Here is a 16,714-nt window from a genome sequence, read left to right as displayed (position 1 = left end):
CTCTTCTGTAGCAGAAAACGCGGGAGAGGCTAGCATCCTTGCCCAGGGATGCTGCAGGTGCGATGCTAAATTCCAGCCAACTGCGGGCACCCAGGCGGATCCATTGCCTCCTTTGGCGCATAGGCCGTGAAAGTCGTGCACAGACAGACAGACCCCCAAGGAGTCTGGGCGCCCGGGTTCCCCCCCCCCCCCCCCCCCCAGAACATTACGCGTTCCCTCCAGCCGCGCGCTGTTGCTGGGGCCCGGGCACCGCCCTCGTTCACTATCGGCCAATGGAGATGCGGCAGGAGCACCGCCCAGCTACAGCGCAGACCAATGGCGACGCAGAAAGGGCAACGCCCAGCTTCCCCGTGGGCCAATGGTAGTGTGCCCCGGCGCCCGGGCAGTCCCAGCCAGGCGGGGAGGCGGGCGGGCGGCCGCTGGCTCCGCCCCTCTCCCCTCTGACCCGGTGTCTAGTCGCTCTGTCTTCCTGTTCTAAACCACGTGGACGCGTCGGGGGCCGCCGTGGCCCCAGTTGCGCTCCCCGCTCCTCTGCCTCTGCGGACGGCGCGCACATGGCGACTCAGGCGCACTCCCTCAGCTACGCCGGGTGTAACTTCTTGCGCCAGCGGCTGGTCCTCTCCACCCTGAGCGGGCGCCCGGTCAAGATCCGCAGGATTCGGGCCAGAGACGACAACCCGGGCCTCCGAGGTGACTTGGGAGGGGGCGCGAGGAGAGGGGATCCGGGGTCGCAGCCGGGAGTGACCGCTGGACGCGTGGGAGGGATGGCGGTCGGGCGGCGCGGAGGCAGATCTGTCTGCGTGCTGCGCCACGCGTGGAACGATGCCCTGTGGTTCCTGGGCGCGGATAGTAAACAGCTACACGTTTTCCTGGTTAGCTTGTTGCTACGAATCGTAGGCATCGCCCACTAGCTTCTCTCTCTTGAGTCTCTTCCTTTCGCCATAAACCTCTCAGGAGAAAAACAGTTTATTGGACTAACATGTAGTGATTGGGTGAGTGGACAGACACTGGAGAGAAAAGTACCACTGATTGGTTTCCCGATCTCATCCAAATCAGGTCTCTGAAACCGCTGCCACTCTTGCACACAGTTCTTGTCGCCATTATTTATCGTCCCCCGCCCCATCTCTTCCGGAGTGTATTATAAAATTTTATTTTTAAATCATGCGCTTGTTTCTATTAGTCACCGATGTGCGCAGTAGAGAAGCTTTGAAATGGGATTTGGTTTTGTTTTGTTTTTTTGAACTGGAATCTCATGTTGCCCAGGCTGGCCTCAAACTAGATATGTAACGGAGGATGCTCTTCAACTTCTGTTTCTTCTACCTCCACCTCCCGAGTGCTGGGATCACAGGCCTGCTACAGAACACTCAGCCAAGATAGTTTTTATGTCATAGACCTGGTTGTCTTGACTTAAGGAAAAGGAAGGCCAAACAATAAACTGCAGGCTTCAAAGCTCTTATCGATTTATCTGTCCCACAGAGGTAGATAGATAGGTTGAACCTGGCATTTGAAACCACGTCTCATTAAATGGCTTTGGTTTGCCGCTGTTCCCCTAGAATTTACGTAAGTGCTCAAAAGTGTCTCCCAGATAGATATCTCCAGGTTAAGACAATTGAATCAATTAAAACCAAAAAGAGAAAACCTGTCTGTAGCCAGGAGACCTGGGTCAGTATGTTTGTTTTTGTACTAGACAGCTAGACTATTTCATCATCCTCTGAAATTATTTTTAATAGTTTCATTTCTGCCACTTTTGAAGTTTTGTGCATGGTGATGGAAATAGAAGGTTAGAAAAGAAAAATCTAGAAGGCTTAGTAAGGTGATGAGTAAAGTCTGTCTTCCCTGTACTGCTGGAGAGAACACTGGGCTTAGCGACAGAAATCTTGTTAACCCAGCACTCTGTAGGCTGAGGCAGGAGGATCCCAAGTTCAAGGCCATCTTGGGTTACACTGTGAGTTTTTGTCTTAAAACAAAAAGTGGGAAGCAGAGGCCAGGTGTGTCTCTCTGAGTTAGAAGCCAGCCTGGTCTACACATATAAGTTCCATAACCAGAGCTAGCTACATAGTCAGGCCCTTAAAAAAAATCGTTTACCAGAAACAAAACCTGAAAGCAAACAACCACAAACCTCAGAAGCTGAGAGACAACTAAATCGGTTGTACTCTTTTCCTCCCTCAAATCTCTTATCCCTGTGTAGACAACCCCCAGTTTTCAATCTGGACCTTGGAAGAAGTTATTGCTTGGGCTGCTTTGTTGTGTTTTCAACCCCAGATTAACATGGAGACCTTGCTTCTGCTATGACCACTGGGCGTAAATTTATTGTTGTTGTTAATTTTTATTTATTTATCAAAAGTGCTTTAGTCTGGAGATCTGAGCTTTCTTTCACAAATATGCTGCCCATAAGATAGAATTCAGAGTTGATTTGATAGGTGCCTTCCAATACAATTTCAATGTTTATAGAAACTCACATGAGTTCCTGTTTTTTTTTTTTTTTTAAAAGCAGGACTTTGCCCTTGGCAATTTTCTGAAGGCTAGGGATTCTGGTACTCGGGAGGCAGTATTAGCTGGTATTTTATGGGATGCACCACTGTAGAACATAATTTGCTTTATCCCATGTCTTAAAGTTTCTTTGGTGTGACAAAACACTCTGGCCAAAAGCCATCTGGGCAGGAAAGGGTTTATTTCAATTTACAGTTGTAGTTGACCAGGAAGGGAAGTCAAGGTAGATGCTCAAACCAGAGACCAGGAAAGAATGCTGTTTATGGGCTTGCCCTGTTTGTTTTATATATATATATTATGTATATGAGTATACTGTTGTTGTCTTTAGATGAGGGCATTGGTTGTGAGCCACCATGTGGTTGCTGGGAATTGAACTCAGGACCTCTGGCAGAGCAGTCAGTGCTCTTAACCTCTGAGCCATCTCTCCAGCCCCTTGTTTGCTTTCTTATATACTGCTTACCTGCCCAGGGGGAATATCATTCACAGTGGGCAAGAAAATATACTACAGGCTTGGCCATAGACTAGTCTGATGTGGATACTTTCTGAATTAAAATTTCCTCTCCTCAGCTGATTCTGGGTTGTGTCAAGTTAACAGCAAAACTTAACTAACCCACTTTTCAAGTTTAAGTGTAACAGAGACTGCCACTTGAGGTTTTATGCAGGCTTAAGGGCTTACTATTTGGTTACTTATAGAGGGACCTAGATTCACATCTCAACTTTAATTTGTAGACTTAACATGCCTGTGAATGCATACATAGGTTAAGTATCCAAAATATACACATATACATAAACATATATTCGGCCTTGGATACATGATTTAGGTTCATAGTTCAATCCTTGTGTGATGGTTTGTATATGCTTGGCCCAGGGAGTGGCACTATTTGGAGGTGTGGCCTTGTTGGAGTAGGTGTGTCACTGTGGGAGTGGGCTTTAATACCCTAGTCCTAGCTGCCTGGAAGCCAGTCTTCTCCTAGCAGCCTCCAGATGAAGATTAGAACTCTGCAACTCATGCCTTCCTGGATTCTGCCATATGCCCACCTTGATGATAATGGACTGAACTTCTGAACCTGTAAGCCAGCCCAAATTAAATGTTGTCCTTATAAGAGTTGCTTTGGTCATGGTATCTGTTGACAGCAGTAAAACCCTAAGTAAGATACCTTGGTAGGATCTTCCATCTCTGTCTGCCTCTTCCTGACTCAGGTTATGGAAGTGCAAGAACCAGTCCCATCCCCCAGGGGGCTTCCTTAAACCTCCCAAAGGGAGTGCATGTTGGAGGAGGCTGCCTCAGGACCATTCAGAAGTTTATTGAACCCCATCTTGTGCAAGGCTTTGGGGAAGAGAGTCTAAATAGACGTTGGTTTCATTAGAACCCCAGGAACTTTTGTCTAAACAGGAAGAACTTGAGTGGGATAGTGTGTGAAGTAGAGAGTCTAGTGTGGTGGAGGGACTCAGTGGACCTGGAGCAGAGCATAACCTGGCAGTAGTTGTAAGGAAGACATTCTGGATGTGACAGTGGAAATGGTAGCTTTGAGGATCGGTACAGGCGAACTAATTCTTCTAAGCCCAACATTTTGTGTATGTCTGAGTATCTCACAGTGCTCCCTTGGGTTCTCCTTTGACCTATACATGCATCTGGTTGTGTACACACACACACACACACACACACACACACACAGACACCCTTACACATAAAAGAAATGTCAAAACAAAATTCATTTCTGAGCCTCAGGTTCTTCTGTTGGTAAAGTGGGGTCAAGCTGTATGGGATTTCTGTGAGGGCTTACTAAATCCTTAGATGTAGTGAGCTGTACCCAGTGTGCAGTAGGAACAGACACTAGCTGATTTATTAAGACTCTACTAAGCACTGGATAAAGTTGTGTAGTGTGGTGTCTTTACCAGCTAGTTGTCTTTGGAAACTTTTAAATATTTAAATTATGTTCTTTGAAATTTTTCTCTTAAGTGCTGATTTCTACATATTTGCATATTTTTGGCAGTTTCATCCCCTGATATGCTGACAGTATTTAGAGATGTGTTTTGGATGCCATTAGGGGAATTGTCAAGTAGGGCAAGACCAAGAAGCTGTTAAAACCCTATAATATAGAGGATGAACCTCACTGTCAAGAATTTTATTCTGTATAGTAGCAGTAATTCTATTTTTTTTCTTACAAATTTATTTAAAAAAAGAGAGATACATGTACAGATTTTTTTAAAAGCATTTTGGCATAAAACTATATGAATATATTTTTGTCAGTACTTGGTTCTTTTAGAGGTTTGATAGTATGCATTGAAATCCCACTAGTTACCATAAGCATGAAGTACATGTAGAACAGAACATAACATGGAAACAGTTTTCTTGGTGTGTATAGATTAAACATAATGATCTTTGAATACCAAAAATTGCCACAAGGCTATATTCTTAGCTCTTGGATTATTAATGATTTAAGGTCCAGGTGTACCACACTCTGAGTGGGTGCTATACACTTTTTTTTTTTCTAAGAAGGACTGAGGCTTTCACTTTTTGGCCTTTTGGGTTTTTTTTTTTTTTTTTTTTGAGCTTCATATGGCCTGTGAGTTGTTTCTGGGGTATTCAGAGCTTTCTGGGGCTAGTATCCAATTATCAGTGACTGCATATTATGTTTGTTCTTTTGTGAAGCAGTAATTCTATTAAAATATCAGTACTAGTGCTGAAAAACTCTGTTCTAGTAGACTTTAATAACCAAAGCTTTTTAAACATAATTATTTTTTATTGGTTCTTTGGGAATTTTACATCATTTACCCCAATCACCCCCATTTCCAAGTCCTTCCATATCCGCTCTCTACCCTTGTAATGCCCCTCCCCCCAGCAAAAGCCAATTAAAAAGACAATCAAACAGAAACGATCTTATTGATCCGTCCGAGCCCCTCTATCATCGAAGCGCAGCCTTCTCTAAGATGCAGCTTGTCCCATCTCCAGTTCTGCTGGGCGAGTATCATTTCACTCCTGTGTTTCCTGCCTCTCCACCACATATTTGTTCCTTGTAGTGGTGTTGGAAGCTGCAGTATGACTGTCACACAGCACACCCTTTCGCCCAAACAGCTTTCCTTGCAAGTGTGCATTACAATGAGTCTTTGGTCTGGTTCAAGGCCCCTGGTATCTGCTAGACACCATCAGTCCTGGACCCTCATTAAGACTCCTGGAATCTCTTGCTGTTGCCCTGAGTCATGGAAGTCCTGTAGGTTTGGTTCTACAGCACCAGCCCCTCCAGCTCCATCAGCTCATAGATGGGGTAGATGTTGGGGTGGGCTAACTCAAAGTTCTAGATCTGGGCCTGCATGGTAGCTGAGTTGGTCATCTCACCACCTCTCCCATGAGCAAAGCTTTTCTTTATTCCAGAATCTTAAGAATAGCAGCAGGTATTTTTCGCACAGCCCGATGAGCTATGGTAGTATAGGTTACACTAGTCTAGAGAAGGCTGAGTTTGAAGCCAGTCCGGGATGCAAAGGAAGACCCTCCTTGGTTTCAGAGGTGGATAAAGACTCAGGTCGTGCCCAAGCCCTGGGACTTCAGGCAAAGAAATGAATCTGCTAAGTAAAACTTCCGTCTTTCTGTGCAGAGAGGTTTAAATAATGGGAAGAACTTGGACTCCAAAGAAATGATCCTGGAGTGGTTCCAGCTAACTCTGTAGAGACAACTGGTATGGTGGCACATGCCTATAAAACTCAGCATCCAGAGTGGAGGCAGGGAGCTCAAAGGCCAGCCTGGCTTCCTTAGCGAATTCTTTATCAGTTAGTCAAAGTAGTTTTAACTATGTCAAAACACTAAACAAAACAAAAGCAACAAAAATACAACCACATGCAGTTTATATTTTACTCTTGAACACAGCAACCAATTATACTGCCTCATCATATTCTTCATGTCAGGAAACAATATTCTGTTGTTTCTGACATTTTTCTGAAAGTAGCCAGGGTAGCCGAGTGATGGGGACTGATGGGGTTAAGTGTTTATTTCACGGGGGCTCATTTTTCTGTTACAGACATTGGGAATTCTGTGTTGGCATTATAAAGCACCCATCCCAGGTATCTCCATCCCCCTCCCTACCCTCCCTCCTGCAGGGTGTCTTTGTGTAGCCCTGGCTGTCCTGGAACTCACTCTGTAGCTGAGGTAGGCCTCAAACCCCCAATAGAGATCCAGAGCCGCACCTGCCTCTGCCTCTGGGGCTCTGGGGTCAAAGGCGTGCACCGCCAGCCGGCGTGCCTTGGGTTTCTTTACCAGTGGATTTCACAAGGGCCTAGAGACTTCACTAGGTCTAATGTAAGGTGGGAGCTGAATGGTCTGAGGCCTAGCTGCTGTGGCAATTCCTGGAATATCAACGCTGTGACCACCCAGCAGATCTCTGCCTCCCTAGCCCTGAAGCACTTACGTAATCTATAGATTGCAGCAGTGGAGACACCATTCTCCCTAGGACTTGAGTGGAGTGAAGCCCATAGAGAAGACCTCTGCCGTGCTCTGAAGGCATGACGACTCCTTCAGTTTCTTATAAAGAATACTTTTCTGCCTTAAACAACAGCCCCCATCTCTCCTTGTGAAATGTATCCTCCTGGCTTCAGTCCCTCTTCTAACCCTAACTAATTCTACGCTGTGCACACCCCCTCCAGGAAACTAACAAATCAAAGGGAAGAAGGGAAGTTGCTTGTGAACCTTCTGGGCTCACATCCATTGTCTTCCTTATTCCTTCTGACCTGCCTTCAGTTTTGTCACCCAGGAATGTTAGATGACTGAAAATACCTCATTCCATGTCATTCAGCAAGGAACCCTGAGGTGTATCACTTTTGATACAACAATGTTTGCTGTTTATACCTTAGCCAAAAGCTAATATTTTAAGTAACTTTAGAAGTTTGTTGGGCTGCATTCATAATTATCCTTGGCAGCACATAGCTTATAGGTCGTAGAGTAAACATTATTTTAAGTTTTTTTTAAAGCAAGTTTGATCCTTTAAAAAAAAAAAGTTCTGAATGTGAAAATGAAATGAAAACACCACGTTCTTGTTCTCTTTTCCTTTGAAGAACATCAGGCTCATCTAAATTTGAACTGTTCTGCACAGTTGGTTGACTGATGGCTCTTTTGTTCTAACACATGGGTGTTTTGTCTGCATGTATGTCTGTGTTGCTTGTGTGTCAGGCCCCTCAGAGGTCGGAAGACACATCAGACCTTCTGGAACTGGAGTTACAAATGGTTTTGGATCTGTATGTGGTTGCTGGGAATGGGACCCAGGTCCTCCGGTGGAGCAGCCAGTGCTAACGACTGAGCCATCTCTAGCCCATGGGGCTTGTTTCTGTGAGGACCACAGTTGTCGTCTTTTTGGTTGTAAATACTGGGTTGTCTGGTAGTTGCCTCTTTCATTCTTTTGAGATGGTGTGGGTACGTACCACTGTGTCTTCTCACCAGCAGTCTACAAGTGCTTCAGTTTCTCTCCATCCCCGTCAGCACTTGAAATCCTTTTCATTTTACTCATTCTGAGCCATTTTTCATGTGTTAATTTGCATATGCCGACATATATGTAATTTTTTTTGTGAAATGTCTTCATGTCCTTGCCCAGTTTTAAATATCACTGTATTTATTCTTGTGATTTTTGGATGTAGCTCACAGGTAGACCCCAGAATATTTGAGGTTCTGTTCTTTGCCCTCTCTCTCTGCACTCCACTCCCATGGTCACAGAAAGTGGGAATGGATAGGATAGGTCTTTGTTTCAGGGAGATTCTCTTATTCATTAATTTAATGCTGCTTATATCTTTATTATTTCATTCTCTGGTTTTGGGTTTACTTTGCTTTTCTCTAGGTTCTTGAGGTGTTTAGATGGTGAAGTCTCTTTTCTTACGAAAGTACATGGTGCACAAAACGGTCCCACTCAGTGGTGCTTTAGCGGTATCCCACACGTTTTGATATGTTGTATTTTGGTTTTCTTTCAGTGTGGTGTAATTTAAAATGTTTCCTTTGGGACTTTCCCATTGACCCACGGATTGGTTATTCACTAGGATGTTTAATTTCCCAGTGTTTAGATCATTTCTTGCTTTCTTTGTGATGCTGGTTTTAACTTCATTATGGTGTGAGGACATCACTATGATTTTAAGTATTTTAAATTGGTTAAACTTTTAAGTTTATTTTTATATAAATTGTGGTCACTCAGAAGACCTGTCTATTCTGCTTTTGTTGGATAGAGCCTTTCCGCTTGTTAGAGCCTTGGCAGCGATAGGCCAGTGCTAGCTGGGACACGCCTTGACCAGGAGTGCTCAGATGTGCAGATTCTGGCCCTCTCTTTAAAGTCCACCTCACTCAGAATCCTGAAGACTCCGGTTTGCTGAATCTCTCTCTTTCCGTTTTCCACTTGCAATTTGGCTCTATTAAGTGGTTTATTAAGGATGGGTGACTGGATTTGACTTCGTCCCCCAGTCCATAGCAGAAGTGTCACAGTACTTAGAACCACAGTGCAGTGCTCCCCTCACACCTTACCAGGGGATCACTGCTCTGTGAGAAGGCGAGGGTGGTGCACAGAAAGGCACATTCCAGTAACCTTCAGTTATTCTGTCTTATGAGGAGTTATTGTTGGTCTCTTACTGAATTTTCAAATTAAACACAGATACATTCTGTATAAAGGGGGGAAACTATTGTATTTGGAGCTCAGTGCTGCTTGGGTGTTTTAGCACAGATTTCCCCATGACTAAGGAAGATTTCTTCATTCTTGAACTAAGGCTTCTATTTTAAAAACAAACCCTTTGTTAAATTTAGTAAATGCACCATACCTTTCAAAACAGAATGTACAGATCTGAATTTTATCAGATGCCTTTTCACCGGTAGACCATGTGATTTTCCCTTTACTTATGTGTTTAGTGCTGTAGTTAGTAATACCATAGTTATTTTTTAATATTTTATTTTTATGTGCATGTTATTTTGCCTCCATGTAAGTCTGTGAGGGTGTTGGATCTTGTGGTGAACCTATGTCCTCTAGAAGAACATTCAATGCTCTTAACTGTTGAACCGTCTCTCTAGCCTGTGACAAAAATATTCTTATGTTTCCTCTTCATTGTTTTTGTTTGTTTTCTGTTTTTTATTAGGAAAGAGAGACATTCACCCAATCTGACTAAGGTGCAGCCTTCTTATTGGACTGGGTAGTTGAAAAATGCATGATGATGATGATGATGATGATGATGATGATGATGTGGGTATCTGTTTTCTTAGGTGTTATTTGTGGTTTTTGATCTGCTTTGTTAAATTATATTAGTTTGTACTTTAGGTATTTTGAAAATTAATGTTCACTATTATTGCCCTCTTGTGTTCTTTTTTGCATTTTGGAATATGTAATTTACCAATAATTGTATTTTCCTCTGAATGTTGAAAGTTTCTAAGGACTTTCCCCTGCTCTTCGGTATTGATACATTTCTTTCTCTTTGGGTTGGATCTTTTTTGTGTCTTTGTGTTTTGTGAGCTTTCTTAATTAGAAATGTGGCAATAGAGACTAGTTTGTTACAGAAACTCTTAATCCTGGGGAGGGTGGAGCTGGTTGAGTTGGTGAAGTCAACTTGCAAGGGTGAGAATGAGTTTGGATCCCCATCATCAGTGCTATTTACTTAAGAAAACCAAATGACACAGAAAATTTGCATGTATGAGCAAAAATTGTAGTTTCATATTTATGTTATAAAAGTAGTACATTTTGGGGAAAACTGTTCTTATGTCCAGATTTTAAAATAATTGGTGTCGATTGCACACTTAATTCCTAGATTATAGAACATTACTGTTTTCCAGGAAGCAGTCTCCCAGATATTTTCATACTCAGGTCATCCTTGCTTGCTTCTCCTCCTTCTAAGACTTCAGGGTAGAACTTTTGCTCTCCATGTGCTTTCATGATTTGTGTTTCTGCTTAAGATATTACAGTTTGCAGCTTTTCCCTTATTCATAATCTAGGGAAAATGTCCTGTCTCCTTAAGAATTATGCATGTCAAGAAATTATAAGGTGTTAGATAAGCTCATATAAAGGATGTCCTTTTTTCTTAGTGACTGGACATCTCTTAACTGAGGGCTGGGGGTGTGCTTGTTATTTCTGTCTTTAGGACTTAGTGTGGAAAACACCACTAACCAACTTACCCATTTATTGTCTTGCTGTCCAGTTCTTTTCTAAAGACCTTAAAACCACAGTGAATATGTTCCTTTTAATCCTTCTCTTAAAATAATATGAATATTCCTTTGTGCCATTGAGTGATTTCTTTTGACTGTTATTTTTTCTTTTCCAGTATTTGAAGCACGGGTTTTACTCTGTAGCCCAGGCTGGCTTGGAAGTTGTTTCTTCCTGCCTCAGCCTCTTGTTCTGAGATTACAGTCGTATCCTCAGTTCAGGTTTTAAAACATTCTTAAGGACTGAATAGTATCAAAAATTTGATATAAGTGAATGATGTGATTAATTTTAAATTGTGTGAAAGTAATTGCATTTTATGTGACATTTTATGCACGAAAAAACATGCACATGGTTGGTTAAGGGACAACTGATTCCATTTTGGTTCAAAGTTTAGAGAGAAGAAAAGAATTTACAGTCTGTTTTCTAGGCTCAACTCTGAAACAACCAGTGTTACTAACTTTTGTCTTTTCCCAGGCTGCTTTCTCTCTCTCTCTCTCTCTCTCTCTCTCACTCACACACACACACACACACACACACACACACACACACACACACATTTTTTTTTGTACCTTGGAGGTGACTCATACTAGTTGAGCACACTGCTGTGGATATGCTAGTCTGCCTGCTATTTGTAGACATTTGAATTAATTTGAATTAGAATAATGTTAAATTGGACCTGTTAAGTATTGAAATTTGCTCTTTTCAAGTGGATCTCTGAGTGTGAGGCCAGCCTGGTCTACATAGTGAATTCCATGACATATATTCAATATTATAAATATTATGATATACAATTATATTATAAATATTTATAAATATTAAACCCATTTATGATATACAAATAAGCAAATATTTAAAATACATACAAGCATACATGGTGAGACCCTGTCTCAGAAAAGCAAACAGGGTCTGCAAATTAGCTCCTTTTTATTTTTTATTTATTTTACTTTTTGAGACAAGGGTTGTCTGTCTATCTAGCCTAGATTGGCTTTAAAGTCCTGGTCCTCCTGCCTCAGATGGGAGTGCAGGTGACCCTTGTTTTAAAGCGTAAATCTGGGCCTTGAAGATGATTCTAGGGTACTTGAGGTACAAACCTCAAAGTATTGCAGTGCAATACTTTAAGACATGAAACAGTGCTTAAAAGATTGTACCGTGAGTGGTGAGATCGAAATGGTGACCGAGGGAGACGTGGAGCTGGAATTAGAGACCGAGACCAGTGGCCTGGAGCGGCCTCCCAAGAAGCCAAGAAAACAAGACAGTGGTGCTGCCGACCTTGAGCGGGTTACTGACTATGCGAAAGAAGGAGATCCAGAGTTCAAATCTTGAGAAGGCTATGTCTGTCATTGGAGACAGAGGGTCCAGGGAGCAGAAGGCCAAACAGGAGTGGGAGAAGGAAGATCTGAAATTGATAATGACAGAAATGGAGATATCTTGAATAGCAGCAGATTCTTACTGCCCTAACCAACTGAGAGTGTGCTTTATTAGACATTCTGGACTAATTAACTGAAATACAGTGTTCTGTTTTGCTGGGTCCCCCTCCTCCCATTTTATCTCAGATCAAATGCATTATGTATTCTATTTTATTGTCAGTTTCTATGTTGGACCTTGATAAAACTGTATGAGTAATCAGTATAAAGAAGTAACTAATGTTAAAAAAGTAAAAGATTGTACCATTAGCCTATGTGACCTCATCCAGCATAAGAAGTGGACCTCGTCCCTGTCTGTGCACTTCTAACTTTTCACAGCTGTCTGCTGTGTCTCTGGTGGCAGCCACATCTTGCCCCGAGTTACACTGTGTATTCCCAAGCAGTGTAGCAACACTGTGCTTGGTGTTGAAATCTTACTCCTACGTTTTTTCAACCCTCTGAAATTTCCGTCTCCAAGCAGTGATCCTGACGGGAAGTTCCAGGTGTGGTAGGGGAGTGGGCAAGAATCCTGTGTATCTTGGCTGAGGGTGGGGAACTGGCTCTGTCCTTAGGATACTTGATCCTTTACACCAGGTGATGAAGCTGTGCCCGCTGCTGGGGGCACTCTGGGGCTAGCTCTGAGGCTGGCTTTCTGAGCGAGCCTGCCGTGACCCAGGATGAACCTGCCTGGAGGGTTTTTAGGTTCTGTTCTCTCCCTTCTCATGTTCCTGCCAAGTGATCGCTTCTGACTGAGATTGAGATGAAGAGCACCCGAGGATTGCAAAACAAAATGATTTTAAATCCTTCCTGTCCCTTGAGCTCTTCCTTCTCTTCTTCCTTTTCTTAATCTGTAAGACCTATGGGACTTTCATTTTAGGCTTTCTTTGAAAATGCCTCTTTGCTCCTTTAAGTAACTAGAAAGCTTGAACAAACCAAAAGTTTCCTTCTTTTAAGAGTACTTTGTATTTACTATAAACCTAATTAGATAAAGTGGCATTGTAATACGAATTGTGCCTGTTTTTAGAAATAGGTTCTATAGAAGTAGCTAGTTCTATCCTCCAATTACTTTCAAATTTTTGTGATGCTTCCTATAGACGGACCTATTATGTATGTGCACGTGTGCACGCATGTATGTGAAACTGAAGTTGCAGATCTGTGAATAGCTGTGCTGTGTATAGTTTAATCACTCTGGCGTGTACTTGTAGTCTTTCTCCTTGAGGCATTTCTCAGGCAGCTCCCACTACACCCCACCCTCCACCGCCTCTCCTACCCCTCACCACACCCCTCCCCCATGCCAGCTGATGTCTGAACTGCACATAGACTTTAACTCCAGTTGTGTAAATGCTTTGTTTTATTTTTGACAGGGTCTCTCTATGTAGTAGTTCAGGGTGGCCTGGTGTTTGCTGTATACACAGAACTTGAACTTTAAAAAAAGATTTTTTTTTAAATTTATTGTATGTTTGTGAGTACACTGACACTGTCTTCAGACACACCAGAAGAGGGCATCTGATCCCATTACAGATGGTTGTGAGCCACCGTGTGGTTGCTGGGAATTGAACTCAGGACCTTGGCAAGAGCAATCAGTGATCTTAACCACTGAGCCATCTCTCCAGCTTGAACTTGAACTTTTGATCATCCTGCCCCAGTCTCCCTTGTGCTAAGACCAGTAAACATTTTTTCCCCATATACAAAAATACATAATACATATAGTATGCATATACTTCTAAGCATAGCCACATTGCCAGCATCACTGCCTTGTGCTTTAGAGTCATTATTAAGTAAGATAGAGAAGCCTTGACCAAATGCTGTGCCTCTGATGATGGCTGTGATGACGTAAGTTAACAGTGTGCAGGAAGAATATGACTTCAGTACGTTGGATAAAGGTAAGATTCGTATTATGGCAGAACAGAAGAAACGTGCTTATTTCTAGAACTTCCCATTTAAAAAATTCAGACTGTCATTGACTAGTAATAATTTTTAAGACCATTCTACTTAACTTATTGTGCATATGTGCATGCAAAGGTCAGAAGACTTTGTGTCAGTCTCTCCTCCACCCTGTGGGGTCCAGGGTTCAGTCTCAGCTCATCAGTCTTGGTGGCAGTGCCTTTGTCTTCTGAGGTCTCACAGGCTTGACTGGTATAATTAATTAACTGGAAAGTTAAGCTGGTGTGGTGACACACCCCTTTAATCCTAACACTTGGAGGCAGAGGTAGAAGTATCTCTTTGAGTTTGAGTTCAAGGCCAGCCTGGTCTACAGAGCAAGTTCCAGGATAGCCAAGGCTACAAAAACAAACAGAGAAACCCAAAACTGGAAAATTAAATCACTGGCTGATTGGGGTCTACTATAGTCTACTCTGTTCTTTTTAAAAAGGTGTTGCCTGAGGGGCCATCCAACTGCTTGCAGAATCCTTCATTCCGTAGATAAGGTGGGCTGTCCTGTGGTAAGGGCTTGATGTTGGTGGTAAGTGGAGGAGAGGAGGAGAGACGAACTTGTCATGCTATGGTTGGGGACATGGAGTTTGGAGGACAGGCAGGCTCAATCCTGGCTTCACAATTGCTGTCATTTGAACAGGTTAGACGAGTTGGCAGTCTTCAGTTTCAGCCTTTTTTTCTGTGCAGTGGGAATGGTGCCATTGCCTTGTGATTATAAAGGTTAAACGACAATGCATGGCTGAAAGTAAGCCTCCAGTAATGACTGTAAGTTGTATTTGCCGATTTTGTCTGCTGTAAGATTTAATGGTATCTTTCTGGCTTTTGGTCCAATGCTCTTTGAACAGATTGCAGAATCTGTAATGAGAGGGTAGATGAGAGCTGCTCAAGTGAATGAAGCTCCTTTCGGGGTCAGTTTATGTGACTTCTGGGGTGCTAGTGTATTACGGGGGTGGGGTGGGGTGGGGATCTGTCTAGGCAGGAGAGTTGGTCTTCCTATCGTTGTTAAAGAATAGGAGGTTAGGTTGGAGGAGAAAGGCTCGAGGGCTCCTGTCACACTTAGATTCCTTAGGCTGACTCCAACCTCATAACAGTCCTCTTGCCTCCCAGATGCTGGGATTACAGGCATGAACCCGTCATGCCTAGCTCTTGACAAGTTATTACATTTTGGTTAATATCTAGAAAAGCAAATTTGAGAGGCTAGACTGACTGATCAGCAGTTACAGGCACTTAATGTTCTTTCAGAGAACTGCGGCTTGGTTCCTAGTGCCCACTGGATGGCCCACAACTGTCTGTAACTCTAGTTTCAAGGGATCTGACACCCTTACACCAACACACATGAAATAAAATTAAATAAATTATTAAAACATTAAGTTTTGCATGTGTGTTGGTGTACATTTGTGTGCATGTGAAGGCCAAAGGTTGACATTAGAAATTCTCCTAGTTTCTCCTTCACTTTATACACAGTTAGAGGCAGTCTCTTGGCAGGCTTTGTTGTAGCCGGCTCGCTCTGGTGATAGTTTTCACCTTCCACACTCTGGGATTATAGGTGAGTTTCAACATGTACACAGACAAAATCTGAACTCTGATGCTTGCTACAGCAAGCACTAGACCTCCTGAGCAACCTCCCCAGACACCCTTGTGCTCTTTTAAAGAAAAACGAAACAAAACAGAATAATAACAAAACCTTCAAACTGAGCTTGTCAGATAGTTATAGACCAGGGAATATGCAGAGAGTATGGAGTATGAGGGACAGGTGTCATTCAAACCACCACGTTCTGCATGCCATCTTGAGGCCTTTTATAGGTTGGTGTTTTAGGGTTTTACTGCTGTGAATAGACACCATGACCAAGACAGTTCTTATGAGGACAACATTTAATTGGGGCTGGCTTACAGGTTCAGAGGTTCAGTCCAGTATCATTAAGGCGTGGCAGCATCCAGGCAGACATGGTTCTGGAGGAGCTGAGAGGTCTACATCTTCATCTGAAGGCAGTGCTAGGAGAAAGATCTCAAAGCCCATCCCAATGGTGACACACCTCTTTCAGCAAGGCCACACCTCTAGTAGTGCCACTCCCTGGGCCAAGCATATTCAAACCGCCACAATTGGTTAGATTTGCTTGTTCGTTTTGTGACAGGGTCTCAGTGTGCTGCCTTGGCTACTTGTGGCTTGCTGTGAAAACCAGGCCTTAAAGTCAGAGATTTTCCTGTTCAGCCTCTTTGATAGATTTCTGTGTATGTTTATTTTTGTTCTCACCAATGCTTTGCCACTGCTCAGAGCCCTTAGCCTGTGATTGAACTACCAGCCAGTTCCGGAGGGAACCCCAGATGTGACACCACAAGTAAAGGTCTTCTCAGTACCTTTCTAGAAATAGTGCCTTATGGAAGATTTTGTCTTTTCCCTTCACAGATTTTGAAGCAAGCTTTATACGGCTATTGGACAAAATAACCAATGGTTCTCGAATTGAAATCAACCAAACAGGTAAGCTGCTCCTCTCTGTGCCTAAAGGCATCTGCATGTACTTCTCAGACAGCCTTCTGCTTCTCACTTGAGAGGTACAAATACTGTAATGTGTTTTAGAAAACAAAAAACACCTTACTGTTTTGTGTTTATGTAAGCTGTCTTCACGAATGTTCAGGGAAGACCTGTTGAAATTAACCTAAGGAAGTGCTAAGTGGAGATTATGATAAAAGTTCATTATGAAATAAAAAGTTTGTTAATATATTAGTTTCAAATGGAAGGACCCAGTG

At 42.9% G+C, this 16,714-nt stretch overlaps 1 protein-coding gene across 1 annotated transcript in view; it reads left to right on the top strand.

The window, feature by feature from the left end:
• The first annotated feature begins 497 nt into the window (after positions 1–497).
• RCL1 (RNA terminal phosphate cyclase like 1) overlaps positions 498–16,714 on the top strand; it is a 38,217-nt gene continuing 22,000 nt past the window's right edge. Inside the window, exons 1-2 of the mRNA XM_080911187.1 lie at positions 498–690; positions 16,374–16,445. Coding sequence (XP_080767313.1) covers positions 555–690; positions 16,374–16,445 — 208 coding nt within the window. The 5' untranslated portion in view covers positions 498–554. The remainder of the gene's footprint in view (positions 691–16,373; positions 16,446–16,714) is intronic.

The sequence above is a fragment of the Micromys minutus genome (genome assembly GCF_963924665.1).
Source record: "Micromys minutus genome assembly, chromosome: 2".
In the NCBI taxonomy this organism is placed as follows: domain Eukaryota; kingdom Metazoa; phylum Chordata; class Mammalia; order Rodentia; family Muridae; genus Micromys; species Micromys minutus.
Note: the sequence above shows the minus strand (reverse complement) of the source record. Positions and strands in the feature narration are given on the sequence as shown.